At 56.5% G+C, this 12560-nt stretch overlaps 1 protein-coding gene across 3 annotated transcripts; it reads left to right on the top strand.

Annotated features, from left to right (window-relative positions):
* The first annotated feature begins 247 nt into the window (after positions 1–247).
* On the top strand, positions 248–12339 carry CMKLR1 (chemerin chemokine-like receptor 1). Of its 3 annotated transcripts, none has more exons than XM_074887052.1 (3): positions 248–386; positions 8025–8139; positions 8706–12339. In XM_074887052.1, exon 3 carries the CDS (start codon positions 8709–8711, stop codon positions 9792–9794), a length of 1086 nt encoding a protein of 361 aa, XP_074743153.1. In that variant the 5' UTR covers positions 248–386; positions 8025–8139; positions 8706–8708; the 3' UTR covers positions 9795–12339. The 3 variants fall into 3 exon arrangements, with proteins under 3 accessions (XP_074743153.1, XP_074743155.1, XP_074743156.1); XM_074887054.1 differs by lacking the exon at positions 248–386 and adding an exon at positions 2116–2198; XM_074887055.1 differs by lacking the exon at positions 248–386 and having other exon boundaries at positions 7899–8139.
* The last annotated feature ends 221 nt before the right edge of the window (positions 12340–12560 follow it).

Below are 12560 nucleotides of genomic sequence, written 5' to 3'. Positions count from 1 at the left end.
AGGAAAAGAGGCCCCTTGGGAAGCGGCGTGTTGCTTCCTCGTGCTGGGTCGCGGCAGGATCCAGGCCAGCGTTCCCAGCTCCCGGCGTCACACCCTCTCCCAGCTGTTGCTCGCCGAGCATCGTGCTGCCAAGAAAACGCCGGTGATGGATGCTGCCGCCACTCCTTCCCCCTCCCCTCGCCCTTAAAACCGGCAGCACCGTGCCTGCGCCTGGCCCCGCTGCACCGGGGTCCGCACGGGGATGAGAGCCCGCTCGCTCCCAGGGAGCCTTCGGCTGTGGGGTTGGGCTGAGCGGCTCCTCTTCCTCGCCGGGCACAGGGTGGCCCTGGCACCTCGACCTCATCCTCCCCGGCACGGAGCAGCGGGAGAGCGTGGCACCGCACGAGGTATTTGGAAAGGTCACTGGAAGGCTTGAGAGGGGGATACTGGGGGGACTGGGGTGTGTTACTGTGGGAGAGGACAGGGTTGGCTCTGCTGGTGGAGCAATGGGGCAGAGTCAGCCCCTGCAACCCACCCCAGCCCGGACCATGTTTCTCATGTTTATTGCTTTTGGGAGTGAACTGTGTTTACCACTGAAGTGGGGGGACTGCGTCGCCTGGGCGCATTGGGGCGCAACAGGTTTGCATCCCGCTGGGGACCTGTCACATGCCCCAAATGCCACGAGCTTGGCCGGACTCTGCATCGCTGCTGGCACCCAGCACCCCGTGGAGCTGCTGCCCCATCCCAGGGGTCCTGCGAGGCCCTGGGAGTGGGGTGCCAGCGTGACAGTCACGAGCCCCCCGAGCTGGCACATCTCTGGTGTGGAGGTCTGGGCTTTTTGCGTCTCTTCTCCTTTCTCTGGTCCAGACCCGCTGATCTGGGCACATCAGCAAGTTTCCTCCTGATTCAGCTGCAGGGGGATGTTGTAACACGGCGTTGTGCAAAGGCGGACGTCAGCCTGGGCTCCAATTCCTCTTTTTAGCTCCTGTGGGAGCTCGGCCACATGTGACAGGGGTTAATGTCCCCACTTGCACAGGGCATGGCGTGACCGCAAGCTCCCCAGAGGCACCGCTCCTCGCCGGGCATCGCCTGCTGTCCCCTGGGTCACACTTGGGTGGCAGTTTTCCAAATTGCGGTGCCGCCAGCTCTGAGGAAATTGGGATTAGTCCCTTGTGCATGGCTGAAGCTACAAGCCAGAAAAAAAGTTGATATTGATGATGGCGAGCGGGTGGGGGCTCTGTGCCAGGATTGCTGCTGGCTCTGACTGACCGTGATGCTACCGGCACAGGTTGTGGTTCTGGATTTTTCCAGCCTCGTGTGCCCGTATTTTTAGTGTCTCTCTCCCTCTGGATGGGCTTCCCTGGCTCAGAGTGGAGGTTTATGGCCATCCAGGCTCAGCCCATGCCGGATCACCGCCGGCACAGGGCCGAGGCCAGGCCCAGCTGGACAAACAGCTGGGAACAGGCAGGACCTGGCGAGCGTGATGGAGGGGGCGTCACGGCAAAGCGGGGCGGGGGGGGACGCGGTCCCCTTCTGCCATGTGCCCCAGGGACGGCTTTGGGTTACCCCTCTCCTGCGTGTGCGAGGCCAAGAGCAGCCCAGGCACTGGGGCAGGGATGTGGGGGTCCTGGCGAGCGGCGACGTGGGGCAGCCTGGGGTGGAGATCCCCCAGCCCGGATCGCAGGGGGCCCTTTGGCTGCGCTCACCCCTCACCAAGAGCAACAAGACCACAGGGTTTTTTGCACCAGTAAGGGATGCCCAAACCCTGCCCAAGGGATCCTGCAGGACTCCTGAGCCAGCCGCGGGCAGCACGGGGGCTGTGGTGGCTGGGACACAGCACCGGCTGCCCCGTCCCCTCTCCGTGTCCAGCTGAACCATGCAAGAAAGTGCCTCTACCCAAGGTCCCGAGTTCTCACGTACTACCACCGAGCATCGCTTCCCCCTTCCTAGGCGCTGCCCAACTCCGCGCCGAGCCTGGCAGCTGGTTTATGCCACCGGCTGTGGGTTTTTTTTTTCTCGTGGCCTCCCATCGGCAATACGTGCGTGTCCTTCTCGGGATGAGAAAGCTCAGCAATATCCACGGCACCCTCTGCTCGGATGCCGAAGCGACGTAACCCCAGGGTCGTTTGCATGCGAGCCCTAACGAGGTTGTAGAAGAAGCAGAGATGTGCAATCCAGGCTCTGTGTGCTCGAAGTACCGGGGGATTTATCAAGCTCAGGTAAATACCTCCAGGTTTATATATATGTATGTATGAATTTATATATTTTTATCTATATTTGGGAGGGAGGGTTTTGCTGCAGCTGGCTCAAAATCATTGCTTTGCTCAAGGGATTTGCAACCAGTTGAGGTTTTTTTGCTCCTCTGTTATTATAAAGTGGGTTTGGGGTTTTTGGGTGGAGGACAGCGGGTGGAGGTGATCCCCAGGGTCCAGATACACACTACACATTGGGACCCAGGACGTCATCACCACCCATCATTCTCTGCCCCAAATCCCTACTTTTTCTAATTTTCCATAAAACCCCCAGCTCTTTTGGAGATGGGTTTTGCAGCCTGTGGTGATGGGAGCCCCCACGGTGGCTTTGCACGTGGGAAAGCCGCACGGAGGGGAGAGGATTGGGTGTGAATTGGGGGGGGGGTGTGTGTGATGTCCTTATAGTGTGGCAGTGTCCCCCCGGTGAGGACAGGGAGAACAGGGGGCTTTTCTTTGCCGTGCTGATCAGCATGCAGCTGGGAGCGCAGCACGCAGCTGCGAGCCGGGGGCTGGAGGATGCTCCTGCGGATCCGGGGTGACTTTCTCACTTGGGGGGGGTGGGGGCTGAGCTCTGCCAGCCCTGACTGTCCCCCAGCCCTGGCACAGTCACGTCCGTCCCTCCGGCAGCAGGAGGGACAGATTTATTTCCTTTTTCTTGGTTTCTTTCCTCTTTCTACACTCAAAATCCCAAGCGGTTGAGAGCAGCCGGAGCAGCCCCGCAGGTGGCACGCGAGCTGCTGCCTTTCGCCTCTACGCTGTGTCCCCAAGGCCGGTGCTGGCTTTGTCCCCCAGCGACCGTGATAAAGCCCGGGCCATGGTTAGGGACACCCTTGCTGGGCTGAGGCAGGTCCTGGAGCCCTAAAGGGGAGGATGCAAATCCCCTGGGATCACAGTGTTCCATGCCTTGTCCCACCCACCTGGGCTGCTGCGATGCGGTGGGGAGGATGCTCAGAAAAAGGGAGTTTTATTGGCCTTTTTATTGCCTGCAAATGCCAGGAGAGCCTAGGATTAATAGCAACCTATATATATTAAAAAAAAAAAAAAAAAGAGAGAGAAGAGGAGATGAAAAGAACTTTTATTATCTTGGAAGCAGCTCCAATCATTTTAAGCAGCACAGAAACACAAACTGCCCTTTTTAAAGAAAATCTTTGCCTGTGTAAGTACAAACGCCCAAGATTTTCCCCTTTAATACTCAACCCTCACAAGAACAGAAAGGACAGAGAGCAAAGGGCCGGGCTCTTACTGTCGGGGCGTCTCTTCACAACCCGGGTGCTTCATGCCAGGTTCCTTTGCCCGGCTCCTGCAGGAGTTACACCCTGGGAAAAGCCTTGTGTGACCTGTGTTTTGAGGTTAAATTCTGGCTGGATTGGGGTGTGCTCTGCATCGGGGTGACCCCACACCGTGGCGGGGGTCAGCTCGTGGAGACCCATCCCATGCCGACCCGTCCTGTCCCGCGCAGCCTGGCCGGCTCTGCCCAGACAAACATTGACTCATGCTGTTATTCTGTCCCACCCTGGGCACAGCCGGCTTTTTTTAAGGCTGCCTTTTCCAGCTATTCCTTTTTTTTTCCTGTTCACACGGGTGGGGGACGAAGCTTTAGCTGGTATTGCAGGGAGCAGCCGGGGGTGCCGAAGGCTGCCAGGCGTGGGGGTCCCGGCGGAGTGAGGAGGCGAGGGCAGCTCTGCAGCGCTGAAGCGGGGATGTGTCCGGGTGCCGTGGGTGCAGGTAGGGCTCAGGCTTCCCCCCGTCCTGCAGCCAGCCTTGGGGCAGAGCTCGGTGCCTCAGTTTCTCCTGTGGGGACTGGCTTTGTCCCCTCCCTTTGCTTTGGGGGTCTGAGGGCTGGGGCTCTATCCCTGGGCATCCTTGGGACTGGGATGCTGCGCAGCATCTCTCCCCGTGGCAGCTGTTGCCATGGCAATTGCTGGCTAAAATAAGGGTGAACTGAAGCTAGGTACCCAGAGCTGCTTCCCCATTCCTTTTGTTTTCTTGCTCCCCCCACCCTGAGCTCTGGCAATCCCCAGCGTGGGAGCTGCTGCCTCGGCACTGGACACTGGATCCTGTCAGGGACGTCCCCCCGCCCCGTGTGACCCCAGGCTGGAAAAATGTGGGTGCCGGAGGGACGGATGGGGTGGCCTCAGGTGCCATCCTGGCATCTTCCCCAGGACAAACTCCCGCCGGCAGCAACGGGAGCTCGCTGCGCTCAGATTCTGGCCCTCAGGGTGGGACTTGAGCTCGACCAGAGCAAAAAGCCCCCACGGGACTGGTACCAGCATCTGCTACTGGGGGAAATAAATCCAGGGCTGCAGCAGGGCTCAGAGGGGACCAGTGCGGTCCAGGGGGGATGTTGGGATGCTGCTTCGCCCCGTGCCCTTCCTGAAGCTCCTCAGATGAGCGACCATGTGTTTCCCCCAAACATCTGCCTGCAATTCCCATCTCCTGGAGCAGGGCTGTGCCGGGCTGCCTGCGCTGCGTGGGCAGCCTGCCTGCGCTCCCCCCACGCGTGCCGGAGGAAGCGGGTTTGGGTTTGGGGTGCGCTGGGACCTCGGAAACCGCTGCTGGGATGGAGGGGAGGGGAAATGCTGAAATGAAAAAAAGGCGGAGCAGCTGACCTGGGGGCGGCAGCAGCTGTGCAGGCAGGGGTGCAGGCAGGGGTGCAGTGCACAGGGGCTGGCAGTGGCGAGTAAAGCCCCCCCCCCGGTCATCCACCTGCTTCCCGGGGGGGGTTTGTCTGTCCTGCCCCTGGGTGTCCCTTGCACCCTGGGGGTGCTGTGGGGGGGACAAGCACTAACCCAAGGGCACCCCCAGTTTCCCCAACACTGGGGGAGAGCTTGTGGGGACCCCTGCCCAGGCACACGCTGGTCCCAGCCCCGTTTCATAGCATCATGCTGGTAAAAGCACGATGCCCTTTGACAGCTCAGGCAGGATCTTGTGTGCTCAAAAGCCGGTCTCATTTTTTTTTTTTAATTTTATCTTTTTTCCCCCAACCTGTATCAGTACCCCCAGTAAAAGCATTTCCCACAGGCGTCAGGGGAGGCAGAAGCAGCGCTGGCAGCTTGCCTGTCTTTAGAAATGCCTGGTGCAGGCAGCTGAGAGCTGGGGCAGCCCCCGTGCCTGGTCAGTACCCGCTGCCAGGGAGCTGAGCATCCCCTGCCCTCCCTGGGCATGGCCCTGGCTCTGGCGTGCGGATCCGGCCGAGCTCTCCCCATTTCCCTGGTCACATCCGTCCCCCACCCGTCTGGGCCAGCCACGGAAGAGCTTTTGCCCAGAAAAGCTGGATTTGAACATTTTCTGCTGTTCTCTCCGTTTCCTGTTGCCTTCCCAAGAACAACATCCCTGACCTCATCCTCCCCCGGTACACGCCGGGATGCTGCCGATGCGCGAGTCGCCCGTCGGGAATCCCAGGCCGGCGCCCGCGGGCCGGACTCAACCTTCCCCGGGTACCAAGACAAATACAGCTGCAGGAATGACAGGGCTGGCTGGACTCAAAGGCTATTTTGGGTAGATCCTGTGCTCATTTTTGTTGAGGTAGGAGGACAAAGATGAATAGACCAAATGGAGAGCGAAGCGGTTTTGGCTCAAGCTGGGTATTTTCAACCCAGAGAGAGGAGCATTGAAACACGCTTCTGAGCATGGGGCTTTTTTTTCCCCAAACTTTAAGTTTTTTTGCAGTGACAAATGGGGAGGTTTTGTGCAGCTGCCCCTCAGGCTCTCCATTTTTGGGAGGGTTTGGGGAGGCAGGTGGGAATTTACTGGATGATTTTCCAGCAGGTCTGGGCTCCAGCTCCCGGTGCCCAGAACCATCTCGGGAGGTTCATGATGGGTTCAGCAGCTTCCTGTCCGCTGCCTCGGGGGTTGCGATAGCTCCGCACCAGCCCTGGAAACAAACCCGTCATCTGCCAAACCCCGTGGGGAAACAGAGCCCTGCTGCTCCTGCTGCTCTCCGAACATCCTCACCCCTCATCCCAAGTGGGGATTGGGGCCACCTCACTCCCCAGCCTGGCAGAGGTCTGGGTGGGTTCTTTTACATCACCTGCCTTGAGAAGGGCAAATGTTAAAGCCAAAAAAAAAAAAAAAAGAAGAAAGCAAGCTGAGGGTAGGGGAGAAAAGCAAAATAAACAGACAATTCAAATAAATAATCCATTAAATGCAGCTTTGAAATGTCAAGCTGAATGTCATGGCTCTCGCTGAGCTCAGCGATTAAAACATAATAATAAAGAGGAGATTTCACATTAAAAATATATAAGTGGGCATAGTTGGAAGAGGAGCTTGTAAAGCTGCAGGAATCCCTGATGGGCGCTGCAGTGAATGCGGGGTCTGGCTGACCTTGTGGTGGTGAGGGACAGTGCTCAGACCCTGGGGGTCCCTCGCTCACCCCACGGGTGACACCGGGGTGGCAGTGGCAGGCGGGTGGCGCTCTCGGGGGTTTCTCCCCGGTGGCAGAACGAGTCCCAGGGAGCTTTGGGGCTGAGGGTGGTGGGGTGGGATGGGATGGGATGGGATGGGATGGGATGGGATGGGATGGGATGGGATGGGATGGGATGGGATGGGATGGGATGGGATGGGATGGGATGGGGTGGGATGAGGTGCGATGGAGTGGGATGGTGTGGGTGGGCTGGAAATAGGGCTCCGGGCTCCCTCACCTTTCTGTGGCTTTGCCTTTGGAAAGGTGATGACACGGAAACTGCTGGTCCATAAAGGCAGCGATCGGGGCGGCTCATTACCCAGGAACATTAACACCAGTTCTGCTGATACTGTTACTTCCACCGGATCATCAACTTTAATTCATCCTTTTGACGACCAAGGTTTTGCCAGGGCAAGGCCTCCTTCCAGCTCAAACTAATTCACAAGCTTTGCACTAAAAGTTTATTTATTCTGGCTGCTTATCAGCTCCTGGAGCTCAGCGAGGGGGGAGGCGATGGGGCTGTGATTTAAGCCCCTGGCCAGGGATTTTGCAGCGATGGGAGCAGCAGCAATCGCAGGAAGGAACAAGAGGAAAAGCCCAGGGAGAAACAATAGGTTACAACACAAACACCACGGGGATTTCAAGGCAGGGCTGGAGGGGAGGGTGATGCTCAGGGGAACCTTTGATCTGAAACTCCCCAAAAACAAGAGGGTCCAGCGTGGATGGACAGAGCCACGTCCCTCCCGCAAGGACAAGGTCAGGTGCGATGCCCCATGCCCGGGTTCACACAGCTCTTGCCCCTCTCGCCATGGCTCGCTCTGGCGTGCTTGGGCTTTGCTAATTGGCTTTGGTGGCTCTTGGCTTTAACCCTCCCGTGACTGTTCACAGGGGAGTGGTTGAACTCATTTAACGCAGGGCTCTAAGTGGCTGGTGGAGACCAGCTTCTGATTATGGCAAACGATGCTGTTAGTTATCGCAATTAACATTTTAAAACACACAGGGCACTGATTTAATCAGAGAAATAACTGTATGAGAGTCCAGGCACCTCACGCATATTTATGGCTTTAATTATTCATAATAAATTACCGTGGGCTTGATTGTAGGGTTCTTCACATGTACCTACTGATCCTGGCTCAGGTTGGATGCTTGTACCGAGTGCATCCTACAGGATTTTTGTACTGGGTTATCCCGAAAGCTGCTGGGATCATGATAGGACCCCCACTTCACTAGCTCCATGGTGGGGGTTCCTCAGGCCAGCACAGTCCCCGCACCAGCCTGCCAGGGAGGCTGCACAGGGTTAAATCACAGCGGCGGCTGCATTTCTGTTTCCTCCCTTAACCCCACATCCGAGGGTGAGTGGCCTTCGTTTGATCTCAGTTTTCATATTACAGCTCCGTCCCTAGACCCGTGCGGAGGGAGCTGCCTTTGTGCCGTGGGACGCTGAGCCGCCGTCTCTTCCCGCCGTCCCGCCGGGCGCCCAGCACCACCGCCGCGCCGAGAGGAGAGGTGAGAGGCTGGGACCCACTGCCGGGTGCCTGGCATCAGTGGGGCACCTGGTGGGCTGCAATGCTGGATTTTCAGTCTGATTTTCTGGGTGCTTGGGAGAAAAAAAAGAGAAGAGCCATAATATTTTGCAGATTGGAAGGTCTCAAAGCTGTTAATGAGCTGTTAATAAGCATTGGCCTAGTTTTTCCCCTGGAAGTAGGCGGATAATAGACATTTTTTTTAGGATGAGGCTACAGCCACATCCTGGTGGAGACAAGGGACTGAATCACGTCCTGTGGCGCAGGGAGCTGATGTCTCTTGGTCAGGGGGTGGAAACCCAGTGAGGAGCCGCGGGAGCATCTTCCTCCAGGGCCAGCGGCGGGGTCCCCACGGGATCCCCCGTACCTGTGTGCTCTGTCCCCTCTCTCCATGGCCTCTTGTGCCCGTGCGTGCTGGGGGGTGGGCAGTGTCCCTCCCATGGGCTGTGCTCACTGTGATTAACACCATGTGTTTGCTCAGCAGAAACACACACAGAAACATCACCCGCCGGAGAGCCCGGGACTAACCAGGCTGTAGTTTATTTACAGATAATGGCGCTTTCCAATTTGTCCAATTACTTGGATGATGTCGATAACTACAGCGACTACCCAGATTACACCTATGAGGAGACCAGCAGCGTGTGGACAGACCCGTCCCACGACCCGAAGGATGTTGCGAGGATTCTCTCCGTCGTCATCTACAGCGTGTCCTGCGTGTTGGGCATCCTGGGGAATGGCCTTGTCATCGCAATCATAACTCTGAAGATGAAGAAGTCGGTCAATGCCATCTGGTTCCTCAACCTGGCCATCGCCGACTTCCTCTTCAACATCTTCCTGCCCATAAACATTGCTTACACAGCCATGCGGTACAACTGGATCTTTGGGACAGTCATGTGCAAGTTGAATTCCTTCCTCCTCATCCTCAACATGTACACCAGTGTCCTTCTGCTCACCACCATCAGCTTCGATCGCTACGTGTCAGTGGTTTTTCCTGTCTGGTCTCAAAACCATCGGTCGACCAACCTGGCGTATTTAGTTTGCTTGATTATCTGGACCGTCGGCATCATTATGAGCTGCCCGTCTCTCGTCTTCCGAGACACAGCACAAGCCCGCAACTCTGTGATTTGTTTTAGCAACTTTTCCCTCTCCAGGAATAAGTCTTACCAAGCCCTGGCACTAATGAGGCACCGAACAGTGAACATCACCAGGTTCCTGGCTGGGTACATCCTTCCCATAACCATCATCACTTTCTGCTACATCGCTATCGTCTTCAACTTGCGTCGAAACCGTCTCGCCAAGTCCAAAAAGCCCTTCAAGATCATCATCACTATTATAGTCACCTTCTTCCTTTGCTGGAGTCCCTACCACCTGCTGAACCTCCTGGAAACAGAGCCTGACATGATCCCTCACTCCGTGTTTGAGATCAGCATCCCCTTAACCACGGCGCTTGCTGCCTCCAACAGCTGCATGAACCCCGTCCTCTACGTCTTCATGGGCCAGGACTTTAAGAAGTTTAAGGTCACCATCCTTTCCAGACTGGTGAACGCCCTCAGTGAGGAGACGGGCCACTCCAGCATCGTTCACAGGAGCTTCTCTAAGATGTCTTCAATGACTGAAAAGGAGACGACAGTCCTCTAACTCAACCTGGATGCCTGCAGGAGGCCGTAGTCCTCCAGTGTTGCCCATGCCCATCACTATGATGGTGGCCACCCTTGCGGTGGCCCCTGGTGTGAGACGAGCATGGTCCAACGCTGTCCTATAGCGCATTCTTTGACTGGTCTTGCTGCCTGGGGGCTGGCAGATGTTGGAGACCAGCGCTCTGTGCACGTGGAGAGATACAACGGCCTTTCTTTGCAATTGCAAAGATTGCACAAAACTATTTAAGAAAACATTTCAGGGCATTCCTATCAAATCTATGCATTGCCTGGCCTGGCAAGGGTGTTCCTGCCATTTCCAGAGACACAGTTATGGGGAGATGGGGTGGAGGACGGGTATGGGAAGGAACCCCCACTGCCAGGCTCCTGAGATGGGCTGGGTGAGCACTGGCCATGGATGATACCTGCTATGGCAAAACTGGTGATGGTCTTCCTATGTATGCATACAGCTACTCCCGTTAAAGTTCTAAAGTGTATTGGTACTCGCACAATATGTTTTTAACTGTGTTGGGAGCACTTTGTTCCCAAAGAGCTCCCAGGAAGTGTCTTCATAAGAGGGGCTTGAATATCCCAACCTTGATGAACCGGGAAATCTCATGTGTCTTCTAAGTGATCCAGACCCAGGGCCACCTGCCAGGGTGGGGATTGGGCTCATGCACAGCGTCACCGTCATGGAAAACTGGGAGAAAAAAGAGGGAAAGATTCATCTGAAGTGTCTTTTGAACAAACCCCACTTTGATGGGGTTTCACATGATGCGTTTTGCAGAGCGGTTTGATGCTTGGGGCTGTGAGTCCCAGTGGCTCCGTGCAAAGTGGCACCGGGGAGCAGGTCCATGGGCTGGGGAGTGGGGTCGTGGGGGAGGACCTGCTGTCTCCTCCTGCATCCAGGTCGACCTGGGGACTGGCTCCACTGATGGCTGCTCCCTGGTGTGATCAGTTGGACCTATGGGAAGATTTTGCCTCTTCCCAACCAGGCAGCAAGCTCATCGTCAGTGGGGGACTCTGCCGCTGCACACAAACCTCTGCGGTGAAGGACTGGCCAAGCCACCACCCCTATCCAACTTCATGCACAGTTAATTTGGGAGATCCTTCCCCATTTGGGCTTCTTGACTATGACACTGGTGTCACTCTTATTCATGTCTTGGTTTCTCCGTGTCACCTACAGCCTCTCACTCCCAGAAGAGTGAGGAACAATTGACTCCCCCACCTGTGCTGGGTGCCGGGGCTGATCCGATCCCTGGAGCTTGGTCTGGACAGTCCCCAGTGGCACCAGGGACATTTCGGGGGGGCCCTGGGGGTCCCAGCCCATGGGGAGCTTTGTGCAGGGGCTGGCACACTGGCAATTGAGAGTCTGCTCACAGGTGCCTGCAAAGGCTGAGATATTTATTTTTAGCTTTTTTTTTAAAAAAATGGGAATAGAGGGACGTGGTGCTGCCTGCAGCATCCCTGCCCGGCGCTGCCAGCTCCAGGCACTGCCTGCATCGCCCCTGGGATGGGGATGCTGATGATTCTGGTGCATTTGTCTGCAGTTTTGGTGCTGTTGGATGGTGGCATGTTTATTCCCCCACACCGGGGCAGGGAGGTTCCAGTCTTCACCAGTGTTGCAGGGGATGCTGCAGATCCAGTCTGCTAAAAGTGGAGTGCAGAGGGCTGGGGGATTTATCCTGAAAACAAAAGGTGTCCAGCCTGAGCCCAGAAAGGAACACAACGGGGAGATGGGGATTATAATGGAAATTTATGGCAGATTGGTGACTGTCACCTGTTGGGTGCTGCTCTCAAGTGCATGGGGTGGCTGCAGGGCACCCAGCACCCAGCCGCAGGCATCTCTGTATCCCTGAGGGGCTGGGAACAGACAGGCTGAGCCACAGTCCATAGCCTTGGAAGATGCTTTGAGCGAGGAGGCTGCAGGGGAGGAAGGCTTTGGCGGTGGGAGGAGGCTCCCCTCGCTCATGTTACACACTATTTAATTATCTGCTGGAAGGTCGCAGGGTTCCTATCAGCAGTCAGACAAGACGGACGGACAGGAGGTGAGGGGGACATGCAGAACGAGCAGGGGCAGGGCAGGAGCCCAAGACCCGTTTGGGGGACGGGGTGCGCCCCAGAGCCAGCAGCCACTGATGCTTTTTGAGCTCAGGGTTTGGGGCAGCTGAAGAGCTGGGGCAGGAACAGCCTGTGTGTCTGGGCTCACCTTTCCCTGCCATGGGACGGGTTTGGGGGCAGTGTGGGATGGGGGGAAACTGGGCAGCCGGCGTCCCTCGAGGACCCAGGGCCATACCATTCCCCCTTGGTCCGCTGCCGTGATACTCCCAGTCCGTGCTGGAGCAGGGATGCTCCTCACTAATTTTCATGGCTGGATTTTGCAAGCCCATCTATTATTACCGCAAACAGCTTTCCAAAAAAAAAAGTGATGGCTTGGTACATAACCTTGGGTTAAATCATCATTATAATGACAGCTTGGGAAACCTAATATTTGAGTTTGTCTTTGTAGCTGTTTGCCTATTTAATAAAAAACCCGTTTTACATACAAATACCTGCTCAAGCTTGTTGCGTGGAGCGGGAAGGATCCCAGGGCTTTTCAGTAAGCTGTTGCTTTCCAGGGTGTATTCCTCATCCGTGGCGTTAAATTTAGGATTGCAGGAAAGCAGCCGGGAGCAGAGGGGCACAGTGATGCGGGGCTGGGTCTCTCTGACCAGGAGCCAGCGGCTCAGATGGGAGCGTGGTGCTCCAAGCCTCTCATGTAGGAGATCTT

Source organism: Strix uralensis, chromosome 17 (assembly GCF_047716275.1).
Source record: "Strix uralensis isolate ZFMK-TIS-50842 chromosome 17, bStrUra1, whole genome shotgun sequence".
Taxonomy (NCBI): domain Eukaryota; kingdom Metazoa; phylum Chordata; class Aves; order Strigiformes; family Strigidae; genus Strix; species Strix uralensis.
The sequence above is the reverse complement of the archived record's forward strand: the minus strand, read 5'-3'. Positions and strand labels throughout refer to the sequence as shown.

Bases quoted from the DNA above. Each gene is read 5' to 3' on its own strand.
- CMKLR1 (XM_074887052.1), top strand. From the start codon at position 8,709: ATGGCGCTTTCCAATTTGTCCAATTACTTGGATGATGTCGATAACTAC.